The sequence below is a fragment of the Lagopus leucura genome, unplaced genomic scaffold, assembly GCF_019238085.1.
Source record: "Lagopus leucura isolate 7727_CA_CO unplaced genomic scaffold, USGS_WTPT01 Super-Scaffold_100157, whole genome shotgun sequence".
NCBI classification, from domain to species: domain Eukaryota; kingdom Metazoa; phylum Chordata; class Aves; order Galliformes; family Phasianidae; genus Lagopus; species Lagopus leucura.
In genome coordinates, this window is record NW_024962334.1 from 22,446,653 (window position 1) to 22,472,330 (window position 25,678).

General features: G+C 34.7%; 1 protein-coding gene across 5 annotated transcripts in view; it reads left to right on the plus strand.

Annotated features, from left to right (window-relative positions):
• Nucleotides 1–25,678, plus strand: part of SNX13 (sorting nexin 13) — a 62,676-nt gene that overhangs the window by 25,438 nt on the left and 11,560 nt on the right. For 3 of the 5 annotated variants that reach the window (XM_042888820.1, XM_042888821.1, XM_042888817.1), the window contains exons 5-19: nucleotides 321–442; nucleotides 3,777–3,898; nucleotides 4,044–4,145; nucleotides 4,796–4,884; nucleotides 5,297–5,380; nucleotides 8,005–8,143; nucleotides 8,785–8,873; nucleotides 9,963–10,062; nucleotides 11,012–11,205; nucleotides 13,574–13,678; nucleotides 15,306–15,438; nucleotides 17,510–17,547; nucleotides 20,264–20,333; nucleotides 22,908–23,080; nucleotides 24,932–25,039. In XM_042888820.1, coding sequence (XP_042744754.1) covers nucleotides 321–442; nucleotides 3,777–3,898; nucleotides 4,044–4,145; nucleotides 4,796–4,884; nucleotides 5,297–5,380; nucleotides 8,005–8,143; nucleotides 8,785–8,873; nucleotides 9,963–10,062; nucleotides 11,012–11,205; nucleotides 13,574–13,678; nucleotides 15,306–15,438; nucleotides 17,510–17,547; nucleotides 20,264–20,333; nucleotides 22,908–23,080; nucleotides 24,932–25,039 — 1,668 coding nt within the window. The remainder of the gene's footprint in view (nucleotides 1–320; nucleotides 443–3,776; nucleotides 3,899–4,043; nucleotides 4,146–4,795; nucleotides 4,885–5,296; nucleotides 5,381–8,004; nucleotides 8,144–8,784; nucleotides 8,874–9,962; nucleotides 10,063–11,011; nucleotides 11,206–13,573; nucleotides 13,679–15,305; nucleotides 15,439–17,509; nucleotides 17,548–20,263; nucleotides 20,334–22,907; nucleotides 23,081–24,931; nucleotides 25,040–25,678) is intronic. The other 2 variants (XM_042888818.1, XM_042888819.1) reach the window with 2 other exon arrangements.

The window sequence follows — 25,678 nt, forward strand, 5'->3', positions numbered from 1 at the left end:
ATTGAGTCTGTAATATTGAAATATTTGTGAGGCAAATAGAAGTTGAGACTGGCAAGCGGAAAAAAAAATCAGGGATGGGCCAGGATATCGGGCAATATTTTGACTGTTTTTTATATATTGCAATTTTTCAGCATAGCAGTGGGAATGTATGTGAATCAACAAGAGAGTTTTCAGCATTTATTTTTTCACTCACGGTTTTATAATGGTAGATAAGTTAATTAATGAGCCTTTTAAGCAGATTGATATTGCCTTATCAGGCACATATTTTTTGCCCTGTTTTGTTCATTATTTCATTTTTCTTTTTTCCTTTCCAATTTCAGGTGATCCAGTTTTCCCTGAGAGACTATGTGCAGTACTGGTATTACACACTAAGTGATGATGAATCGTTTCTCCTGGAAATCAGGCAAGCTCTTCAGTACGCACTTGTTCAGTTTTCTGCCAGGTAAGATTATTTTATCAAGCAATTGTACAAATATCTGTGTGAAATTATTTTTAACAAATTATTTTAACAATTTAATAAATTATTTTTAGTTTATCTGTTGGCAGAGTTCACTATATTATACAGAAAGAACATTAACATATTTTAAGATCATAATCTAAAAGAAGTACAGCCTTGCTGATCCCGTAAGCAATGAGAGGAAGTGATGCTTGTTGCCACAGTCTTTTCCAGATTTTGATTAATGCCTAAAATTACTGAACAGCTATTTTTCTGTAACTTAGACTCTGAGCAGTATGAATCCTCATTTTCTTGCATGCAAGTCAGGTTCGCATAAACAGCAGGGCTGTTCCCAAGATGAGTCTGTCTGAAAACCTTAATTTAAAATACTTGTATCAGCTTAGATAAGTTTTAAAATTGGATCTTTCTGTTCAGTATGTATAAACAATGAGTAATTTCAAAAGGGTTGTAACGTGATGTATCATTTCTTTTTACAGATGTAATTTTGTCTTAAAGATGCTTGCTTATTACTTAGTTTATGAAAACTGATGGTTTATTAGTTGTCCCTTGTTTTTCTGTTTGTAATCAAGAAGCAGAAAATCAGGGAGTGAACGAGTAGGAAATTGTTTATCTTTAGTATGGCTGAAGCCACCTTTATTTATGTCTGTGTAAACTTCAATACTACTTTATTAAGTAATGATTTCAAGCATTTCTCTCACTGCAGTAATTATCTGTTTTCTCTTTAGTAAGAGGTTGTGGGTTAGTTACCTAAGTATAAGAAAATTCTCAGCAATTTTTAAGGCTTTGTTGACCTCTATTGAAAATGCAGGTCAGAGCACTATTCTGGCAAGATGGAGAGCTAGGTTTAATACTGGGAAAAGTTCATGATAATAAAATCACATTGATCATGAAATAATGGAAACCGTAGGAAACAGGTTTGAAAATAGTGAAAACTAGGCTAAATAAGCAGTACCTTATGGGAAACAATCCTGTTCTTACATATGAAGTGGATTTGACTACTCAACTTCAGTGATTTTGTCTATTGGATGAAGTTACTTCATTGGGCGATATTGAGCTTTGACTTTGTGTCAAAGCATGTCAGCTTGTAACTACCTTGATTTTTCCTCCTATACTATTGCATTTCTTCAAAAATAGCATTTACTCCTGTACAATTTTCTTTTTCCTGTACATTTCCGATCGTTTTCCTAGGGCTGCAGCAATTTATTATTATCAGGAGAAAATGATCTAGTGTATTTATAACAACTGCAGTCAGTTACAGCCATAGCAGTCTTAGATTAGTTCCATAAACTTTAATTTCATATACACTATGAATTTCTGGAGAGAATGAGTACGGCAGACCTTGGGGCCGGGGCGCCCCCCCCTTTCAAAACAGTGCTGCGAAGCTGCCACCTAGTGGTTTTGTATGAATTGATTGTACGGATGATGGAGCTGGATTATCAATGGTTTTGATTAACTTCCCTTTGAGACCCCTCCAGCACCTTACCACCTTGTCAGTGAAAAACTTCCCTGACATTTAATCTGAATCTTCCATCCTATAGTTTAAAGCCATTTCCCCTTGTCCTGTCATTACCTACCCGTGTAAAAAGTTGACTTCTCTCCTGTTTATAACCTCCCTTTAAATATTGGAAGGTTATAATGAGGTTTTCCGGCCACTTTTTCTTCTCCAGACTGAATAACTCCAGCTCCTTCATCCTGTCTTCATAGGAGATGTGCTCCAGCCCTCTGATCATCTTCATGACTCTCCTCTGGACACTCTGCAAATGTTTGACATTTTTTCTATCTTGAGGGCCCCAGACCTGAATGCAGTACTGCAGATTGGGCTTCAGAAGAGTAGGGTAGAGAGGGACAATCACCTTGCTTACCCTGCTGGCCACCCTTCTTCTGATGCAGCTCAGGATACCATTGGCCTTCTGCGCTGCAAGTGCATGCTGCTGGCTTGTGCTAAGTTTTTTTATCTGCCAGGACCTCTAAGTTGTTCTCAGCAGGGCTACTCTCAAGGAGTTCTTCTCCGAGTCTGTATACATATCTGGGATTACCCTGACTTAAGTGCAAAACCTTGTACTTTGCCTTGTTGAAGCTTCATGTGGGCCCATCTTTTGAGTTTATCAAGGTCCCTCTGGATGGTATCCCTTTCTTTTGCTGTATCAACTGTGTCACTTAGCTTGGTGTCATCAACAGATTTACTTGAGGGTACGCACAATCCCATCATTTGTGTCATTGGTGAAGATGTTATAGAGCACCAGTCCCAAGACAGACTCCTGGGGGACACTGTTTCTCACTGGCCTCTGGCTGATTATGGAGCCATTGACTGTAGCCCTCTGGCTGTGACCTTCTACCCAATTCCTTATTCACCAAGTAGCCCACTCTTCAGGACCATATCTCTCCAATTTAGAGATAAGAATGTAGTGGAGGACCATGTGAGTCCTCCACTGGAGGGTAGGTAGTCAGGGTAGGTGACATCAGTTGCCTTCCCTTTGTCCACTAATGCTATTACTCCATCATAGAAGGCCACCGCTTTGGTCAGATATGAACTTCCCTTGGTGAAGCTGTGCTGGATCACCCACTCAATCTTCATGTGCCTTAGCATGTCTTCTGGGAGGATCTGTTCCATGACCTTCCTGGGCACAGATTTGTGGCTCACTGGCCTGTAGTTTCCTAGGTCCTCCTTCTTCTGATGTGATGTTTCCCATTTTCCTGGGGTCTTCTGACAGCCTTGGCTTTTCACACATGATGACAAGCAGCTTGGCAACCCTGTCAGCCAGCTCCCTTAGGTCCCTGGGATGCATGTCATCTGTCTACCCATAGATCGGTACACATTCGATCTCATGAGATGATCTTGGACTTGCTCTGCCCTTACATTGCAAGGGAGTTGGCTCCCTTACATCCTACCAAGAGATTCAGGGATGTGAGGTTCATGGATGCGACAAATGTGAGAAAGAAGGAAAGGGGAGAAAACAAACAAACAAACAAACAAACAAAAAAATCAACCCTGAGCAGTATTTTAGTTTTAAGTTGTAGATACTTGTAGATGGTTTGCATTAGGGTTTTTTAGCAGATATTTTAAGGTATTGCGAATCAGAACACTACTCTAGGTATCGGTGTTCACTTGAAAGTAATTCAAGCAAAAATAGTAATTTGTAGATATAAGAACAATATTTTACAACGTTTTCTTTGGTTTCAGTGAACAGGAGATGAGGAGGCTTTTTTATTTCTTCACTCTGCTATCACTGACTTGGCAGGGAGGAATGAGAAGTAGAAATTTATAAATGCTCTTTATATTCAGGATAAACTAATTAATTTTCATGGGTCACTTTGATAGGTCAAAGGAAACAGACTGGCAGCCTTACTTCACTACAAAACTTGTTGATGACTTCGGCACTCATCTTCGAGTTTTCAGAAAAGCTCAGCAAAGAATAGCAGAGAAAGGTGATCAGATGAAAGGTAATATAATAACTGAAGCATTTTTTGAGTCTTGAGTTAGCAAGTGTTTTACATGTGAAATATAGTTAACTTTATAATTCAAATTTGCTCTCAAGTTTCTGATCTTTACAGAAAAGTATATTTGCTTTTATTTTCTTTTGTATAGACCAAGCTGAGGAACTTGTAGATACATTCTTTGAGGTTGAAGTTGAAATGGAAAAAGAAGTCTGTCGTGACCTAGTCTGCACTTCTCCCAAAGATGAAGAAGGTCTCTCAATATTCTTCTGAAGCTATTGTAGTTTAGCAGACTAAATTAAAATGCTACCAATTGATTTTAAAATATATACTGAAACCTTAGCCTGTGACTTTCAAAGCATGATTATCTACAACACATATATATTTCCTCTAATTTATACTTATTAATATTATGAAAGTGTATGTATATCTCTATTTCTCTTTTCATTGGGAAAAAAAAAAAATTTAGAAATGCTTTCTAGCACAGAGGGAGCAGCTTTGCAGATGATAATTGTTTTTTATTAGATCTATTATCCTTACCACTACTGAATAGTCTTCATTTAATAAAAGAAATCACTGTTTGAGGAAAGTATGTAGGAGGAAAAACGTTATATATTAAAGAAAATAAATTAGAGCTACTTTTTTGATTTTTTTGAATTTGGCTTTCTTAGGACTTTGGCTTTGGAACTGTAGTTAACTCAGTTGGATTATGTGTCAGCGCTGCTTATATTCATTCTGAAAGCCGTTACTATGGTGCTTAAAACTGTAAGAATATATATTACTCTATGTTTTAATTTTATTTTAAGGATTTATCTGTTGGTTTTTATGATATCAGGTAAAATGAGAAACAAAATAATAGAAAATTGTGCTGAGGGTTCTTTTCATTTTGTTCTCTCTCCATAGGATTCCTAAGGGATCTGTGTGAGGTCTTACTGTATATATTGCTACCTCCTGGAGACTTCCAGAACAAGATCATGCGATACTTTGTCAGGGTAAATGCTGACTCTGAAAGTCATCCTAATTCTGTGGTTTAATACCTCATAAATTTTTAGAACGGTCTTTTTTCTTTAATTCTGTTTTAGAAAATCAATTTAACTTTGCATTGAATTATTTAAAATGAAATACAATCCTTAAAAGTATTTAATAGAATAATTTGGTTTTTATGAAATGCTCAAGGGCTTTTTTTTTTTAACCTCTAGCAATATTAGGAAAGTGTGATGAAATGAATATTGTTTTCTGTGATACATCAATATCTTCTGATGTTAACTGGAAAGGTAGTGTGCTGGAGTCTGCTGAATGATAACTATTCTTACATGTTTTCTTTAACATGTATGCAGTGTTACTGAAATTATCACACTTATTTTATGAATAATTACTTGAAAATTATGTATCTTATTTTTTTAGGAAATCCTCTCCCGAGGAATTCTTCTTCCATTAATAAACCAACTCAGTGATCCTGATTATATTAATCAGTATGTCATATGGATGGTAAGATTTATAATCGTTTTGTTTTTATATGCCTTCGCTTGTGTTCCCTTGTTTTCATGGCAAAATGTATCGAGTAGAAAAGTTAACCAATGGTAATATTGGCAGGAATAACTTTGGCTGGCATGTGTGTATATGTTTATGCACGTGTGTATATGCTGTCTTTATTACCTGTACCCTGTGTTGTGGTTCTTTGGCAAAAATTGGCTGGCTGTTCAGGAAGTATGGTGGTAACCTTGAAAGTTATTTTTTTCTTGACTCTTTTTTAATAAGTGTACTCTAAAGCTTAAGAGACCTGCAGAGTGACAGGTAATAAAGTGGTTTTGTGTGTGTGTGCATTTGCTTCTGCTTAGAAATCTCAGGATTTGTTTTAAGGGTATTTGTGGTGATCCTTAATAATTTAACCAAATGGGAAGAAAGAAAATCTTTACTTTGATGTCTCTCTCTAATGCAAAAGTAACCTGCAAAAAAACCCTCCATAAAGTAATAGTATGTACAAAAAGCATACATGGAACATTTTCATTTTAATTAATGTTATTGTCTGATAGTCCAAGTTAAAACTCAAGTTTATTGCTTTTTCCTTGTGGGCCATGAGTCACATCTATTTTTGTCTTCTCCAAGTTTTCTCTACTGTCAATTGTACATTTTAATCTTGGAGTGCATGTTCCAGGACTATGCTGAAAACCTTGGATTTTTTTTTTTTTAATGTATGAAATTGCTTCAGGTGTACATAATATTTTGTTTCCTTTAATCTCCATTTTATGTAAAAGTTTGCAAGGTTTGCAAGGCTTTTCTAAAGGAACTTCAGTATGAAAAATTATTGCTGCTTCTGCGTACTAAGGATTTCAATTTTTGTTTCCCTTTTCCTCCTACGCATCTGCTGCTTTTAGTAACTTGGCCTCTTTATTTACTGAGCACTGCCCCCGACTGCATCCAAAGATAGAATTCTGAGGCTTTTATAAAGCTTTCTGTTATGATGATGTCCCAATTGTTAATTTCATAATTTCTTTGAGATGAAGAAGTAAAGATTCTGGGGGAAAATAAGGCTAACATATAACAGTAAATGCTTTCAAAAATTTAATACAAGTCTTACAAATGAAAGCTTGTGTAGAAATTAAGGTTAAAAGAAAATAGGGCAAATTTTGATTTCTTCTCTTTAATGGGAATCTTTGATATAAAATCAGATTCAAAGAGAAAAAAATTGATTCTTTTGAATGAGAAGTTCAATACTGTGTTTCTTGACATATGGTAGACTGTTACTAATTGTTTTATATTGAATCGTTTTGTTTTAAAATTAGAAATTAATCAAAGCTTGTCTTTTTGCCATAAAATTCATTTTTTAATAAAATGTTTAGAATTGAACTATTTCTTGTACTGTTACATGGAAAAAAAAGCTTATGGTAGTACAGTACAATAGCTTGGGCTGGAAGGAACCTGAGCATCTGATTGCAACTTATAAGAAATATATTTTAAAATTAACTATGGTTAAAGGTATATGTGCTTTGTAGTCTCTTTTCTGTGCAGCTCATGCCAGTCTGCTTTGGCTGTGCAGACCAACTGCTATGTTTCCATGTGATAGTGAGTTTTTATGATAGACATGAGTGATGTGGTTTTCTCTCCACCCTTGCTTTGGATATAAAGACAGCTTTATAGGACTCAGCTGTCTGCACCTGCATGCATATGCTGTAAAGCTGCCAACATTCCTGAGATCCCATGCTGCATTCATAATGCAGTTTCTAATGATCTCAACAATGCAGCAGGCTTCCCTTACTTGAATAAATTCCTTTGTGTCCTTATAGCAGACTGCATTCATCTTATAACAATATTAGGACAGCAAGCCTTGGGATAATAGTATGTATATTGAAACAGCTCAGTAGGTCTTACAGAAGTCTCAAGAATTAGATTTTTTCAGGTAATGTTACTTCAGGCATTTCCTAGTTCTTATTACACTAGGTCATGGATATGTTACAGAATGCTTCATTTCTTTTCTTAATTCTGAATCTTAAGACACCATTAGTTTGGGAATATGTAGATGTATGTAGTACAGGAAGGAATCATCTGGCAGTGCTGGCTCAAGCTTAGAGACAGGTTGATATGTTTGACAGACAAGGCAGTGAGGTGGAATGTTACCATTGGCCCACAGAAATAGAAAGTACAAATAGAAGCTGGACATGAGCCAGCGGTGTGCGCTTGCAGCCCGGAAGGCCAGCTGTGTTCTGGGGTGCATTAGAAAAGGGGTGGCCAGCAGGGAGAGGAGCTTGTGGATGCCTCATCCGTGGAGGCATTCAAGGCCAGGCTGGATGTGGCTCTGGGCAGCCTGGTCTAGTGGTTGACGACCCTGGCGCATAGTGGGGCGGTTGAAACAAGATGATCACTGCGATCCTTTTCAACCCAGGCCATTCTGTGATTTTATAACATATGGATGACTTAAGATGACCAGTTTCATTTATCATTTGGATTTCTGAAAATTTTATGCTTCCCTCACAGTATAAAATTTTAGCATTAAAAGAAGACCTAGAAGTATCAAAATGTTTTCAAAATGCTATTTTGCATCGAAGTAATTCATAATGATTCAGGTCTTGCTTTTATCTGTTTTATATTGTTCATGCTGTAAAATTTTGTTTCAGATTCGTGATTCCAACTGTAACTATGAGGCCTTTATGAATATTATTAAATTAAGTGATAATATAGGAGAGTTGGAAGCAGTCAAAGATAAAGCAAGCGAAGAACTGCAATATCTTCGATCTCTAGATACAGCAGGAGATGGTTAGTACTGTGTTATTCTACAAAATATGAAACGTAGTTACCAGCATGATCACTGGAGAACATTCCAAAAATTCAGGAAATGTAAACTGATATAACTTAGTATAAAAACATTTTCTTCTTAACAAAAATAAAAAAGTAAAGTGCTGAAACTTGGATAATCTTCTGTGCTTAAAAGCAAATCAATTTTAACCATCTGTATTTTCTTTGTGTGTGTCTTACCTAGGACCTGTGCTTTTAGTTTTGTCTGGTTTTGTTTTCATTTTTGTTTTTTTTTGGGGGGAAGGACAGGAGAGTGTTCTTTGTTTGTTTGTTTTTCTTCTCTTTTTAGTTCAGAAAATTGATTAGATATGTATACTTCCAGTGATTTGAAACTTACCTGGCAGCCGGTTCTGAATTTCAGTAATACTTTAGATGTTAATGAGAAGTCAGCTAACAGTCTGAAAGCAGAGAGAAATTCTTCTCCTTGATTTCTATCAGTGAAGTATTTAAATTGTAAACCTCTGCAAATCTGATGAGTTTGCTATGTAATATTTCCCTTCTTTGTTTGACGTGTTCTTAAAGTATGTCTCGTATTTCAGGACAAGAGTTTATTTGCTCATCTGCATTACTTAATCCTCTTTTTTTTTTCTCCTTACTTTCAGATATCAACACTATAAAAAATCAAATAAACAGTTTATTATATGTTATTAAAGTATGTGATTCAAGAATTCAGAGGTTGCAGTCAGGAAAAGTAAGTATTTTAGAAAGATTTTTTCATTCTGAGAGAGTGAAGTGAAAAGCTTAATAGTTCAGTCTAACTTCTTAATTCTTGCTTTTTGAAACAAATTTGAAGTGTGCAATTATAGGAATACATAAAATTCAACTTAGTCTCTAATTTACATGATTGGAGAGTATTAAAATCTGTCTTTGGTAGTTTAGATAGGTTGTTACACCTCAACCTGTAGGTTCAGTATAAAGGATAAACTGAAATGATGTGTAGGTAATATTTACATCTTTGCATTTATGCACCTGGATTCAGATCAGGTTTTTGTTTATTTTTGCTGCTCCAATACATACCTTTGGCATTTTAAGTTTAGTCTTTAGCGAAATTCTCCTAGTCTTATTAAGGCACCACTTGATTATTTTATGTGCCTTATGGACACTCCATGTATTGTGTTTTGTCAGATATTTTGCTGCTTTAGTTCATAAAAAACCTGAAGCAGACTGGATGTTAAATTTGAGAACTTAACGTTATTCTGTTGACTTGTATGTTTTGATTTATATTTATACAGAGTTAGTATGTTTACTTTGTTTCATGACTCTCTTAATTGGACTTCAGTGTGTCTCTGTAATAATGTAACCTTGTGCGTACTGACTGTTAAAACGTTAAAAAAATTCTGTGGCTGGATCCTGAAGCACTGCAGTAATACCAATTAATTCATTTTAACAGAATACAGTTGAGCAGACATAAATTTAAGTTGTAATGATCTGCACCCCATAAAACTCTGAAATTACTTTATTTTCATCCTATTGTAAGCAGTTAAGAGAGATTTGGTGTTATTTTGACTTATATAGCATGACGTGAATGACAGAGCTAAAAGCAACTCTTCGTATAGTAGTAAATAGTTGAAACCAAATATTTATGAGAAAATGACCGTATTGGTCTCATTAGTGACTGTAAAAATAATTATCCATAGAAAAGCAGGTTTATTGTCTATAATATGTTTTCTTTGTGTTTTTTTTTTTTATAATTATTATTTTTAATTATGATGCCTACTTTATGGTAAGGGAAAATTCTTAAAAAATTTAAGAAAAATGAACATTGAACTATGTCTTATAGGAAATAGATACTGTGAAACTGGCAGCAAACTTTGGAAAACTTTGCACAGTCCCTCTGGACCATATCCTGGTAGACAATGTTGCACTACAGTTTTTTATGGGTAAGTATCAGTTTATCTTCTGTTTCTATTTAGAAGCAATATGCTGACTCACAGCACTGTATAATTGTACCTAAATATAAGTATTTACTGAGAGTTAAATATGTCCTTGCCAGAGGTGACCAGAACCTTTTTTTGCAAATGAAATTAATTATCTTTTCCGAACACCATGCTCAGCACTTCTAAATACCTGTATTAATTTTGTTTCAGTGCTGATCTCTCTATAAAATGCATTCTTTCTTTGTATGTCACTGAAGAAATTTGTTTGTTTAGAAAAGAATTGCTTAGAATTTTGTAATTGATGTAACTCTGAAACTTAATCATTACTGTTTGTCTTTTGCTGGCCTCACTGAAGCTAATGGAGCTAATGGCTATAGATGTTAGATTGATCTTTCAAGTATTATGGATCTTCTGAATGTTCTCTTAAAATACAACAGGAATCTATGTACTGTTTTAGGTTTACTATATAATCAAGAATTTGGTAGATCAGATTTTGAGTAACATATTTATCATTTTCTGGTGCTTGTTGCTGTTCTGTAAATAAATAATGCTCCTGATGATCATCACTAAGAGTATCAATTTTTTTTTATTATGTTGTTGTTTTTGATACTTTTTTTAATGCAGTACATGCATGTGATTCATTAGAATTCCAGTTTGAACTTCCTCTCTGCTTGTATCGTGCTATACAACTCTGTTGCTTCCACACAGTAATGATTGATTCAGTTTTTACATGTGCATTTTAAGATTAGCAGCCTAGTTCTTTACTGTCAGTTTTGTTTACTGATTGGACCAATACATATATAGCCCTCTTTATTTTTTTCACCCTGGATAATTGTTCCAGATATTTAACATGTTCTGGAGTTCAAATTTTAGCTAACATTTTAGAGAATTCTTACTTTAAGATGAAATAACTGTGCTTGTTTGCTTGATATTTTCTGTTTGTTTTTTGTAGATTACATGCAGCAGACTGGTGGCCAAGCACATCTGTTTTTCTGGATGACAGTGGAAGGATACAGGGTTACAGCACAGCAACAGCTGGAGGTACTTCAAAGCCGGCAAAGAGATGGAAAACATCAGACTAATCAGACCAAGGGTCTATTAAGAGCAGCTGCAGTTGGAGTTTATGAGCAATATTTATCAGAAAAGGTAGGAATAATGTACTTCTGAATTGTTTGAAATGTACTGTTTTTATAGATGGTTGTCTGGTAGTTATGACTACAGTAATAAGAAGTTGATTTGATACAGCACAAGTTGTTTACAGGCTAACATTAGGGTACTACCTGCGTGTCTTCTCTCCTTATGTCGAGCAGTAAGAAAATTTCTTCAGTTTCTTTGGCTATCTTACCAAAAGCATTGAAAATGTGACCTTCCGATGCTTTCTTTCTATAATAGTATATAGAAAAACTGGAGAAAATGTTAAGATATAATAAGGAATTACTTCCTGCAGTGCATGAGTGCCTAACCTTTCAGCTTGCCTGGGCTGCACTGAGTGAACAGGAATTGTCTTAGGGCATGTATATGTAGGATGCTCTGAAAGTAATGCCTCCTGTTTATTTCTATGCAAACTACAGCCCATACAGAGAGCGTAGTAATGCTACCTGCTAGAGCAAATTCTCATCTACAAAACGCTGTTTTTCTAACATGGTCACTACTGTTAGCTGTGCATTTTCACCAGCCATGAATAAGAGCCTGAATGCCATGCTTGCAAAAATTTGCATCAGCAGAAGTAACCCATGTTCTGCAGCTTCTGTATCCACATAGTTGCTGAGATGTACCACTCATATCCACAGTTTGGTCTCCGTAAACATTCAGAAAGTGTCAGTGATTGTCAATGGATGCCACTATTTCTGCTTGGAGGAATTCAGTAGCTTACCTTTGCTTCATATGCACATCTGTGTCAGGCTCCATTCCGTCAGACTGCCCCTTTGCTGCCATTTGTCATACGGAAACAAAATGTCATGGAATATTGGTGGGAAGGTTCAGTCTTCACCAACATCCACATCTGACATTTTGGGCTGACATAATGAAATAGGAGACATTGCTTTTGGAGCAGACCTCATAAAAGATAAACTGCAGTTATAGTATTTAAGTAGCAAAACTTTTTTGTTGTTGTTTATTTTTATAAAAACATGAAAAAGAGGACAACAAAAGCATAAAATTATCAAACAGCCCATGTTTGACCCCATTTATTGTGAAACCAGTGCGTCACTCTGGATGGATGGAAGCAGTTGCAATTCTTAATGAGTTCTCATGGGTTTCTTCTGAGATTTTTTTTATGAAATTTTACTCATTGTGTGCTTCATCCTTGAAAAATGTTGCTCACAAAAGTGCATGCTGCCAAAAAGCCATGACGTGAATAAGGTTTAATTGTGAAACAAAGGTATTTCTCTCTGTTAAGACAGGGTTTATGTAAGTCCAGTAGAGTGACATGCTCCAATGTTTAAGTTGAATTTCTGATTGCAACTCTGTACATTCCATTTGAAAATTTGCAGGTCATGTATTAATTTTGATTGAAAGAGAAATTGCAAGTAAACAAAAAAAATTGGTGATTTTCTGGCAATCTTGACCCCTGTTTTCAGACTTGTGAACGAAGCATCTTTGTTCTGAATTTGCGTATGCGTAAAAATCACCTTTCAGCTTACTCAAAAGCTTCCCTCAAGAAATTTTCCCTCAAATCTATTGCAGTGTTTCTGCATTATTTCTTTCATTTTGTATTTTCACCTCAGAAGCATATCAGCAGGGTTTCTTTAGACTGTCCAGATCTTGCTCTGCTGACTGAACACTCACCAGTTTACACAGGAGCCGTGTAATCCCAGAGCTATTCCAAAGCCAACCAACTCAGCCTGTCAGCTGTACTAAATAGATCAGTTGAGCAGCTGTGTTGGGTCTGCTTTAGTGCTGGTTCCTGTGTCTGCTGCTGAAAATGGGAAATTATGTGAGCTTAGGCCTATATAAAAAAAAAAAAAAAATGTTTAACTGGCAGCATTTTGAAATACCTCATATCAAGGGAGGACTGAGAATCTGATGGCTGTCTTTTCTGGTGGTTGTAATACTGTCAGTGTAAGAAGCTACTGTGCTTACAGCTCCTGATAGCCTGCAGAAATTAGTAGAACTGACAAGCTGTTAGGTTTTTGATGTTGTTTTTTTTTTTTGCCTTTTTTTTTTTAAGTGGGTTTTTCTTTATTTCTGAATCTGAGTCTTTCTATTCATAAATAAAACTATGCTTGAGTCTGAGTAATTTTCTGGATGATGTATTGCTTCATATTAATGTGCTTAAATTGTGTTTTGAGGTGCTTTCTGGTATTCTGAAATTTCTGAGCTTTAATACTCTGAATTTCATCATAGATTTTTTTTTTCCCCTTTTTTCTGTCCTAGGCGGATTTAGTTCTAGAAATACTCATCACAAACCTATATATTTTGCTCAGATACTTGCAGAATTGTATTAGATTTTATTTGTGAAAATAGAAGTTTTTTATTCTTATGCTGCAAAAGTTGATTTAGATCTCTGTGACAGGCATCTCCAAGAGTTAATATTGATGACAACTTGGTAGCAAAACTGGCAGAAACACTGAACCATGAGGATCCAACACCTGAAATCTTCGATGACATTCAAAGAAAGGTATACTTTGTTCTTGCTGTATTTCATTGGCATTTTTATGGCAACAGGGTATTAAACTTCACTGCAGCCAGAGGAGGAAGAAAATCAAGTATAGAAACCTAAAACCTGTTTTACTATTTTCCTTTTCTATAATTTCCTTTTCTGTAAAAATATTCTATCTTGCCACCTTCTGCTTAGCCATATGTAGTTCATAATTGTCAAAGTAATGGGCAGAAAGAGATGGTGACCTGAGTGAAATTAATTATGAAGCATGGATAAAAATTATGTGATTATTATTTGTTTGTGCACCAATCTCAGAAAATGTGCCTATGCAAGTAACACATAGGTGGTACGATTTTCATCTGTCATCGGCTCTCTATTTTCAGTTAAGTATAAGTGTATTACTGTATGAAATTTTATTTCTTTCAGGAAGTTAATTGGCCAACTCTGTTCTGTAGGACTGCACAGAAAGCAGCAAATAGCAAAGATGAAACTATCTTTTCAGTACCTGAGTACTTAGCCTCTATCACTCGAGCCTAATTTTTTTTTTCAAAAAATGAGTCAGTAAATTACATATCCAGTCTGAGAGAGTTCTGTGTTTTCAGTCACTAAATGTTCTCATTTGTACTAAAAATTAGTGATATGAACTGCAGAGTTTGGAATCACTCTGTTGTACGTTAGGACTGCATTTAAGACCAATAAAAGCATGTTATAAAACCTGCATTGCTCTAAGTAGGTTACAAGGGCCTTGCATTTGACTTCCTCAGAATGGCACAAATTTTTGGGGACCGTTCTTTCCAGGTGATAGCACTTGTACAGATTCTTTCACAATACATAAAAATATATATGAATATTTGTCTGTGCGTATATACAAGTGGATTGCTAGTGAGTACTGATTGAAAAACAATGAATGAAAATCTTGCTCTCCTAAGGAAATTTTGTAGGGGATTAAAATGCCATACATTGTGTGTTCTTCTTTTTAAAAACCCATATCTACTTAAATTACTAGTTACCTTCATGATAAAATTTGTGTACATGGATGAGTAGATGGTGGTTTGGGTGTGATGGTACTGAGGAGTATGTTAGTATAACAGGAAAGTGATATGTCAATTGTTCAGGCTGCGTGGACAAATTTTTGAGATGATGTGATTAATTCTATGTGATGTAAGATGGTACCGTTCTGGCTGAATTGAAAATCTTCAAGAAAATAGTATGTGGAGTCTTCCTCCCTTTCCTTTCTCCCTTGTACCTCTTCCTGTAGGTGTTTTCAAGTTTATGCTTAGAGTTTAAGATAGAGAAATAACTTCTCATGAAATTGATGAGTGCTGCTGGGATAGTTAAGAGGAAAGGAAGAAAGTGTTCACAGTTAATTCACTAATTTTCTTCCTATATGTACATACATCATTAGTAAGTGAAAGAGTTTCTGTTAATTCTTTGTTATGCTGCTAACAAAATTAATTCTCTTAACTTTTTTGTTAAGAGTAAGCATAAATTGAAATTTCTCAGGCTTACAGTAGAGTTTTAAAAGCAACTCTGACAGTCATACAGTATGGCGATATGTGTTGTTCAAATAGAATTTATGAAAGCTTGTCTAGTGAAAAAATCATAACATTAATATTTCTGATGTTGGGATTTTTACTTCAATAAGGTGTATGAATTGATGCTGCGAGATGAAAGATTCTACCCTTCGTTCAAACAGAACGTATTGTATGTCCGCATGTTAGCTGAGCTAGATATGCTGAAGGATCCCAGTTTCCGAGGATCAGATGATGGTGAGGGAGGTGAGCTCTTTACTTGTTTGGGAGATTTTCTGGAAATATTCTTTTTTTTTTTTTCTGCCTTCAAATAAATTAAAAATTCAGATTTAGTGTTTTCTGTTTCTGTTTTCCTGTAAATTGTTTGGAGATGCAGAAAGGTTTTTCTGTAGTAACTTTATTAGCTTCATGTAGGATGTAATACATACCCTTGTTATTCACATAATAGAAAACAAAAGTACATAGATACGGTTTTTTTAAGCTTTCTGAAAAATGAAAACATGGGAATTCATTGAAAACATTGAAGTTTTTCACTTCCTTACAATTTTATGTGAATACTTAGATTAAGAGCAATTGAAGATGGAAAGAGAGCTGTATTTTTTACTACCCTCTAGTGATGTATTTTGTTAATGCCTGAAGAATCTTAAGATAATCAGCTTCGTTCTTCCCACTTAACTGCCTCCCGTATCTGCAGATCTTACACGACTGTACAGACTACCTAATAACACTTCTACCTCCCTTTTTTTGTGTTCCCAAGCTAATCTGATCTACTTGTTCTTTTGCCTGTTCTTTGTTTAGTGGTTTTATCCTTTGTATTATTAGTTATATTCATAAAAGTTGGTCTAAATAATATTCGTGTATTTTCATTTTATAACATTTAATTTCTTTGCTTAACATTTTCTCATTCTATTTTATTATGGCCTTGTAAATTCTTTAACAAATCCAAGGGAATCCTGAGGATATTTATTTTGGGTCAGATACATTTTAGGTCATTCTTTAATTAACATATTTGAATTTGTAAATGTAACAAAGCCATTAGCATGTTGGATGTAGTCCTACCACTAGAAGTTATGTAAATTGAATAACATAATAATTTAATTTAATCTTAGATTGAATAAAGATGAAAGCAAGTCATCAGTGAACATGGACATTTATTTGTTTAAGTATTTTGGATATTAGGCAGACTTCATGCTGTAGGGATGCCTTCTGGTATTTTGTAATTTCCTAATAGCATTTGGTGTTTACCAGCATTTGGTTGTTTGCTAGTAAGCTAAAGTGCACTGCTGACAACTCAAGCTACTTTTGAGTAGCTATTTTTTGTTGTGCTAGTGTGAGAATGACAGGAATACTGGCTTTATTTCGCTTTGAGAATGTTAATGTTGCTTTCCTTTCTATCCGCATTATTGTGGAGGGGGAAGAGGTTTTTTTCTCTGTACTTTTTCTTGTGTTGTTGTATCCTCATCGTACTGAATTTTCTTAAATGTTGCTTTGTCATCTGAAGTAGTATCGTATCTGTTTTTATTGTTAGACATATTAGATGGGCCATAAAAATGAATCCTTTTTGAGGAAATTATATACTGAACTTAATTTAAATTGTTTACATATGATGTGAGAGTTAGGTAACTGTTCTATCTTGTCCTTTTTTATTCTGTTTCTTTAACTACTCTCAAGTCTTAGCACCTTTTCTTGTGAATGCTTTTGGGTCAAAGGGTTAGCTGCTTATTCTATTGATTGAGATGAGATTACAGTAATTTTTTATTTAAAAATCTGATGAATTAGAACACTTTAATAGTCGATATGAATACATACTTATATGGTATTTATACTCCAATACAGAATGAACACATAGATATATGATAAGTATATTCTAATTAGATATATATGTATTAAATATTTACGTGTTTAAATACTTAATAATATTTAAATCTGATTTCTAACACAGTGCATCCCAGAGGAAGTTTGCAACTGAATAATTCTCCTTAACTTTATCTCAAATCTATTGGAAATTATTCAACTATTAAATTGACTCGTTAGTGAAGCAATTTCATGTGGTATGAGCTTAAAATAAAAACACATTCTTTGGAGTATTTATTTTGTATTTATCGCTGTGGAAACTTCCATACATTTTCATTTAGATGCTATTTTGGAACTGGAAGTATTTATGTATTGTGTACAAATGTTTCTCAATACCATGATAGCAGTTTTTCACAGAAATGAAACTACAAAAACTTACAAGGACTGCTATTTCTTCTGTGTGGCCCTACGTTGGAGGAAATCTAACTTTTTTTTTTCTTTTCCCAATCCTCACTGATGCCAGAATCTTTTAATGGGTCTCCTACTAGTAGCATAAATCTGGTAAGTGCTCTTTTTTCCTCTCTCCGCAACAGTAGAGAGTATTGTAAATTAGTTTCAATTATGTACATCTTAGAGGTGTTAATTCATTGCAGTTTAATTTCTGAAAAAGTCTGTTATGCTGTTGAAACTTACTGAAAGATGCATTAAGGCTCAATTAGTCTGTAAGATAAAGCTCTTTTTTGTACTTTGCCTGAGTCCAATGAATTGCTTACATAGTTTCTCATGAAAAGTGTATTAGTGCACTGCAGTTAATTTATGAAAAACATACATCTTTATACCTGTTCCTTATGTCAAAATAGACATAAATTCTAAGTTTGAGTAATAGGTGAAATGCTTTGAAACTAAAATCTCAAGCTGCAAAACAAAGCATTTAATTTTAACGCAGTGGGGTTTTTTAAAACTTGGTTTAAAAACATACACAGATTCATGGAATCATAGAATGGCTACAATCACAAATTTGCAAGAAGTAAAAAGTAAGAACAATTTTGATGCATTTTCTCCCCTCCCTCTGACTTGTTTTCTTCAAATTATATCTAACTGAACAAGATAAGAAGACTCAGAAGTTTGTTGGAGGGTATTTTGGGTGTCTAGTTTTAGAAAAGTTTGCAATCAGCGTGTGCCTTCCTGGCTTATGTGACTCACAGCCCTTTGTAATTCCTTCTTGGAGGATTCCGCACGTCTGTCTGAGTTCCAGTGCATTAGAGCATGCTCAGCATGCAGAGGAGTAGAATTTACTCGTTAAAAGAATACTTTTACAGTAAATGTTAACAAGCTTCCATGTTGGTTTTTTTTTTTTTTTGTTGTTGTGATTTCTATTGTTTTCATCTTGTTTACATTTTGAAATACGATGAGAGGGTTCAGCAGGTGGAACTTGCACAAAATCCTGTTAGATACAGAAGTAAAACATAGGGGTTTGTTATATTTTTCGATTTGCATGCAATGCTGATGAAGTGTTATAGGAGATTATTGTAATTGGCATTTCTTTAAAGAGACCTTTCAAATATCGCAAGTATTCTTGTAAACATAACCTGATGTATCAGAATTGCACTTGGGTAGGGGTTCCTCTTTGTTATAGAGCATCTGGTGGATGTTTAGCGCTACTTACTTTCATGTGACTTTTCCTAGCTAAGCTAGAAAATCTTAAAGCCTTTATTAAGCATTGTTGCATATTAATTAATAAGAATTTAACATATATTATTTTCATGAAGAATGAAAAACATTTATACAGAATGTTTAATTAAACAGAAATATTTAATAAAACCCTTAGGCAGAAGAAAATTTACTTTCTATATTCCTTATTCTTCAGGGTTGTTTGGGGCTTTCAGTGCTTTTACAGGTGTTTGAGTACTGGTAGATTAGTTTTTCCTGGCTGAATTCCATGGCAAGAGTACATTTCTGTACAAATAATATTGCTCCCTTGTGCTAGTTTGTTGCTTGAAGTAAAATAGACCTTGGTAAGGTTACTTTAAAGGTCATGGAATTTCTGTACTTTTAGTTAATGACAGTGCATTAAGAAAGATTAGGTTGTGGCATGATAGTTTTGCTTAAGTTTAATTAACTTGTGTTATTTTCTTTTAAGATTATTTGAAACTTTTAAGGAAAAGTTATCCTTGTCTTCTCAATTCCTGTCTCTAATTTAACACCTTCATCTACTACACTAAACAGTAGGGTGCATTTTTGCAGTATAAAACAACTGTGGAATATTTAGGCTCTTGCAGATGTCATCTGACTTGTTCCATGATCTGAACTTTCTGTATTTCTTTTGCACTGAGTAAAATAGAGGAAGTTACAAAGGTAATACATATCCAAGACCTTAAATAGCAGCAGAAATACCTGAGTTATCTTTTGAATGTCATTAATATATATTAGTCTGAACTCTGCAAATATAAGAAAAAAGGACAAAGTCAGGTAGGTGATTTAGGGACTGGTAAAAATAAGTAATGATGCTTTAAAAAAAAAATACAACAGTAGTTTGATGTCAGGATTGCATAGTATGTGAAGTATTGGAGTTGCCTAAATTAGCTAGGATCCAAAAGCCTATAAATTCTGTTTCAGTAGCTCTGTCTTTGGCATAAATAATTTAAAAAAAAAAAAAAAAAAGCATCACATAAAAGCATCTTTCAAACATCTATTAAGCTTCTTTTGATCCCGAATTATTACTGAACAGGGAGATAGAATTAGCCTAAGGATTCATGTGTTCATATTTTATAAGGGAGAACGTGTCTGAGAAAATTGCTCACAGTTTTTTACATAGAGTGGAGAAATTATTCAACTTTTACTGTGCTATATCTTTGCCTAGTTGGCAGTCAGTTGAAAGAAACAAACAGTATAAAGATTTAAGTAATAGTAAGTAAAATCTCAGTTACACCACAACTGTATCTCCATAGCTGTACTGCTGTTCTTTTTCAAATGCTCAGTGAAAGACTGTTTGTGGCTGTAATTCTATTACATTGAAATATCAAATGAAAGTGGTACAGGGAAAGAAATACATTTGAGTGGTCACAAAAGTATGTGAAACTGTATGTTTTGGGGGGAATTACTCTAGTAACCAGGTAATAAGAACATAATTTTGTGCATTAAGTTATCTTAATAGTATAGTGAGCTAGAACTTGAAAATGAACTAGATTAATCAAAAAGCAACTTGCAAATGAGACATGTCTGTGATTTTATTCTCTATTGCTCATTTCTTCCTTCTGCCCGTTCTCTCCCCCTGCAGTCCTTAGATGACCTTTCAAATGTCCCTTCTGATGAAACAGTTCAACTCCATGCATATATCTCGGATACTGGTAAGTTAATCTGTTACAACAACTGCTTACTTTTTTTTCCCAACTTTTGAGTGTTTTTTTGTTTTGTTTTGTTTTGTTTTGTTTTTTGTTTTTAATATGACAGGCCCATGAATTCCTAATCCTTTCCTTTTTTTTTTTTTTTTTAATATCATAAAACATTGAATTCGTACTCCCAGTGAAGTCCTCGTAATGGAACTTCATACAGCTACAGTTGCTGTAGCTCGAGACTATATATGTACCTAAAATGAAATACAAATCTTGCTGTTTATAGCACTGTTATTTTTCCTTTCTATGGATGACGGAAAAAGTTAATGAACTGTTGTTCATTAAGTTTAATATTGAGTGTTTATTTTGACAACTATTTAAAGAACAATTTCTGAAAACGAAATTTCTTTCTAGTCAGACAAGTTGTATTCTTAAACGTTCACTTCCCTTGCAACAATATAATCCCCTCTTTTCTGTGCTTCCTGATTGCCTTGGCTCAATTTAAGGTAGTGAATTTCGTTTTTACAGTGCTGGAATTCTTGTTTATTTTAGCAAACTTCTGTTTATTAATAAGCTAGAAAAATATATGATAGGATAGCAAATAATAAAGCTCAGGTACTATTTGCAAATACTCTAGTTACAAGACAAGATTCCACTGGAAAATGATTTTGTCAGCGAGTCTTTGGGTAGAGTTTACTATGACTTTTAAACTATGTATTTATATAGCACAGATGAAAGCTGTGAGCAGAAATTAAAATGTCAGTTAGCTCAATTAAATTTATGGCAACCCAGCATGGTACAGTCCAATAGTCTCTATGTTGTTAGCCCTCAGAGAAGGAGAAAAATAATCTTAACAGTTAAGAATCACAATTTTTCTTGTACTAAAATTGTGGGCATTACTTGTTTTCTGAATTAAATTTAAAGTTTCATTGTTTTAATCTCTAAGGAAAATAAAACTCTGAAACTCTCGTGAATTATGTTCAATTTATAGTCTGATGCCAGCAAGTCCTGATTACTATCACCTTGACTCCATCATTCCATAGTAATTCATATGAAACAAGGAATATGCACAGGTTCATACTGTAAGAATTAAACTAGCCCTCTCCTTTTTCTTTACCTTGTATTGGAGCAAGATACAGAAGTCTTGCTGCCTTCTGGGTGCTGCAGGCAGCATGCACATGGTGCATCTGTGTGCAGGCTTCTTTCCTGAGCTGTCTATTGCCCTTTACTGTGCTGAGGGGGGTTACAAAGTCTTTTCTGTAAAAGTTAAGAATTCAGCTTCCTTTGTGTTGCAAAATATGTGTTTGTTATAATAAGATACAATGTAAAGCATGGTGGGAGCTGCTTCTTTCTTTTTCTATTGCTCCTGGCTGGCAGTGGTCCTACTAGAGGACCATGGGTTGTGGTACAGTGGCAGAGTGGTCAGTGTGAGTTTAGAGGATACGTTTTATGCACACCCATGGGGCAATGGCTTGCTGTCTCTTTACTCTTGGATTCAGCACTCATCATTCTTCTAAAGGATTGACGCCAAAGAAGATTGGTGATGCTCCATTCCCACTGTGTTTTACTAGTGGGGAATTCTTACCTTGTTAGCCCCTGTCCTTGAGCTCGCTTTGCAGCTTAGATATCAGCCTTGTTCTTATGAAATACCAAGAGGTTAGAGCTGATGATTTGGCAGAGAAGTGTATTTGTATTTCATGGAGCAGGAACGCATTAAGAAATTCATAGAACTTAAGTATTTTCATCTAGCTAAGAGCTGTTGGCTCAGTATTTGGAGTTTAGAGCATGTTAAGAGTATAAACATATGCAGTGTATACAGTGCTGGTTTTACGATGTTCTGTGGTTTAGATGGGAGTTTTTGAAACATTTTTCTTATAGGGATGGAAAAAATGCAGAAGAAAATTTAAAAATTTCTTTTCAAGATAGCCATCTGTGTTCTTTCCATTTATGAATTGGCATCTCCATAAAATGTGTGTATACATACATAGAATTATGTATACATGTGCACACATACAGAATACATGCATTTGTGTGTCTATGTGTATATAATTTCTCTCGACTGAGAAATACTGTGGGGGTTGTTTTTTATCTTGTAGCCAGTAACTGCTAATGGTAAAGAAAGAAATGATGCTTGTGATGTTATGCTTTCTGTTGTATTTGTAAACTTTCTAAAATACGACTAGAAGGTACTTTGGAGACTGGAATTTCTTCTGGTTTCACAGTTGTTTTTCACCTCTATCTTGAATTCCTTAGCTTGAATTTATTTTTTAAAAGATCTATTCTCTAGTCATTAAAGTTGGAACCTTTCCTTTTTTATTTATTTATTTATTTATTTATTTATTTATTTATTTTATGTTTTGCATGTGAGTAAACTAGCCTATCTTTAAGGCTACTTAATCTCTGTGAATTAAATTTATGTTCAAACACTTCTAGTGTTTTGGATAGATGGATGACTTACTCTTCTGCTTGCATGTCCATTTTAGTTTCTCAAGTCTGTCATTTCAGACATTTCTTCACTTCACGTTTGTGTCCTCTCGTCTTCCTTCTTTCTGTTTGTTCCTTTTTTTATTTTTGTTTTTAAACTACTAGTATATGCTGACTATGACCCATATGCTGTGGCAGGAGTGTGTAATGACCATGGCAAGACGTACGCGCTGTATGCTATCACAGTCCATCGGAGAAATGCAAACAGCGAGGAAACATGGAAGACATATCGGCGCTACAGTGACTTCCATGACTTTCACATGAGGATCACTGAGCAGGTAATTCATTCCATTGAAGTCTTTTTAGATCTCTATGAAAGAGGGTTTTGTTTTGTTTTGTTTTGTTTTGTTTTCTGTGAGATGGTGTGGCACATTGGCTTTCTCAAAGTGGGTTAAGATGTGGACTAATTGCACTGTATTTTGCATTAATGTGTACTTTTCCTCCATTAATGTAATAATTTGTATTGAGCTGCTTACAAGTGCAATTGTTCAGTACATGATGTCTGTGTAATTCCTGTAATAAAAGGATATGTACTGCTAGACTGCACTTTTATTGCTATACTTGTATGCTCAGATTCTTAAACCTCCTAAAACAAAAGAGAGAAAACAAATGAGACACTTGTAATTCACTGAAGTAAATTGTACAATCTCCTGACATCAAAAAGTCAGTGGTCGTAACAGTAGTGGCCTTAAGAGAGTAAAAAAGTCAGATATTACTGCATCACCTCAGTAATCAAGAATTAGATTTCTCAAATGCCCAACAACGTTGTTTTATTTTGGACGTAAAATTAACATTCCTGCTGAGTTTACAGGCATGAGAATATCACTGGTACACTGAAACCTTTTTTGTGTTCATGTCTGATGTTCTTATTGACATCACACCTTATCTTACAGGTAAAAGTTTGAATCTTTTATTTAAAATTAATAGGAGGGGTAAGGATTTGGTGTGTTCCAGTGCCTGTATGGACTTTAAAGAAAAGTGCTGAATTGATTCACATCCAGTTTCTTCAGTTAGTAGAGTAATATTATTCAAAGTATTGTGTTGCTTTTTGTATCTATAAAATATAAACTGTTCTTTGCTTACATGCTTCTGTTTTGATGCAGTTATCTAAATAAAAAATAGACCACATTCTGTTCAATTCTTTCCTTGGCACTTTGCAAGTGAATGAGATATGTAACATGGGTAAGATGTGTTACGTATGATGATTTCTGTAGGCCATAAACGTTATACAGCCTTTGTGTCCTTCCAAGGTTAATGATGTCTTCACAAAAAGTCCACATGCAGGAACTGAAATGGAACAAAACCCTCATTAAATCTGTAATTTTATGATCTTCTCTAATGAGGAAAGTATACAACCTTTTAGAGAGCAGTACTAAATACTGTCTTTATGCCTTAAAAAATTATTTAAGATTTAGAAAAGTTTCTGGATTCTGTCTATGAATAATCTTGATACTTCAAGTTCACTTCAAGTTCACGACAGTTCACTGTTTTGAACTGTAGCAAAATTGTTCAACATTCTGATATGTTAGAGCCTCATCTTTCTATAATGTTTCACTGAAACAGCTGTTCTTGGTGTAAAACTGGAACAGTGGGAGAAGTCAGCTGGCGCCTGACATCGTGATAACCTGTATAAACAGGGTGCTGCCATATACTGTAGTGATTAAAACTTTAATTTCTTCTTTAATAAGTTTGTAGGAAGTATGAGAAGAAAGGGAAGAAGTTTTAGAATGATGTGCAAGTTCTCTTGATGTATAGTCATAACCCTACTGACTTCTGCCTAAATAATAATGATAAATCTTGTACCTAAGCTTTTTGAGCAGATGTGAGGACATGAATAATTTGCATTTGCAGAGTATACTAATATAAATCTGTATTCCAAAACTCAGTATTGCTTGATGTGTTCTGAATTTAAATTTTGCCCTTGACTATCTCCTGGGAGTTGGCATGCACTCGTTCTTTACAGCCTACCTTTTGGCTTCTCCAGGGTATCTGATTTCTGAGCTTGTTGCAGAAATTGTCAGGTCTGATATGGTACATGAGAAGGGAACATAATGACATCTATCATTTCTGAGGTTACTTGGTGAGTTGAACCTCCATTGAACACAGAGCAAAAAATCTTTTTTTCCTAGTTTGAAAATCTGGCAAACATACTGAAACTTCCTGGCAAAAAGACATTTAACAATATGGACAGAGAATTCTTGGAGAAGAGGAAAAAAGATTTAAATGCATATTTGCAGGTAAGCTGTTATGTCTCCTGTTTGATTTTATTTTTTTTTCCCAATGTGGAAAATTTGCCTGTAGTTTTTGTTGATGCTTTATGAAAAGAACAAAACAACACGTTGTGAGTGTCCCAGCAGAAGTTAAGTGCCAAGTTTAATTTTGAATAATGTGAGTAAATAGGAATGGCATAGGTCTGTCATCAGTATGTCCCGATGTTAATGTGGGAAGTGCGAGTGCTCATTTTCTGCAAAACAGAATTTTCTGTCTCATTTGCAAACAGAATCCATCCAAATAATATGCCAGAACTTAAAACATTATATTATCTACTTATTTCACCTTTTCTATGCTGTTTAGTTTTATTCTCTGCCATTTCTGCCCTTGCTTCTTTGAGCTAGTGAGATTCCAATTGTTGCTTTATCTATCTATGTATCTATCTATCTATCTATCTGTTTATTTATTTGGAGCACTACACCACTAAACTTTCTTTAATCATTTCTTCCATTACACTCATTTTTGTAGTTACTTTCTCCTGTGCTGTTGCATAAGGATTGGCGTGGCACCCACTCTGCTGAATACCACAACAGCACAGCTTCCCCATTCAGATGAGAACTGTGTTTTATTTCACAGGGACTTCCCTGTCACTTAGCACCAAAGTG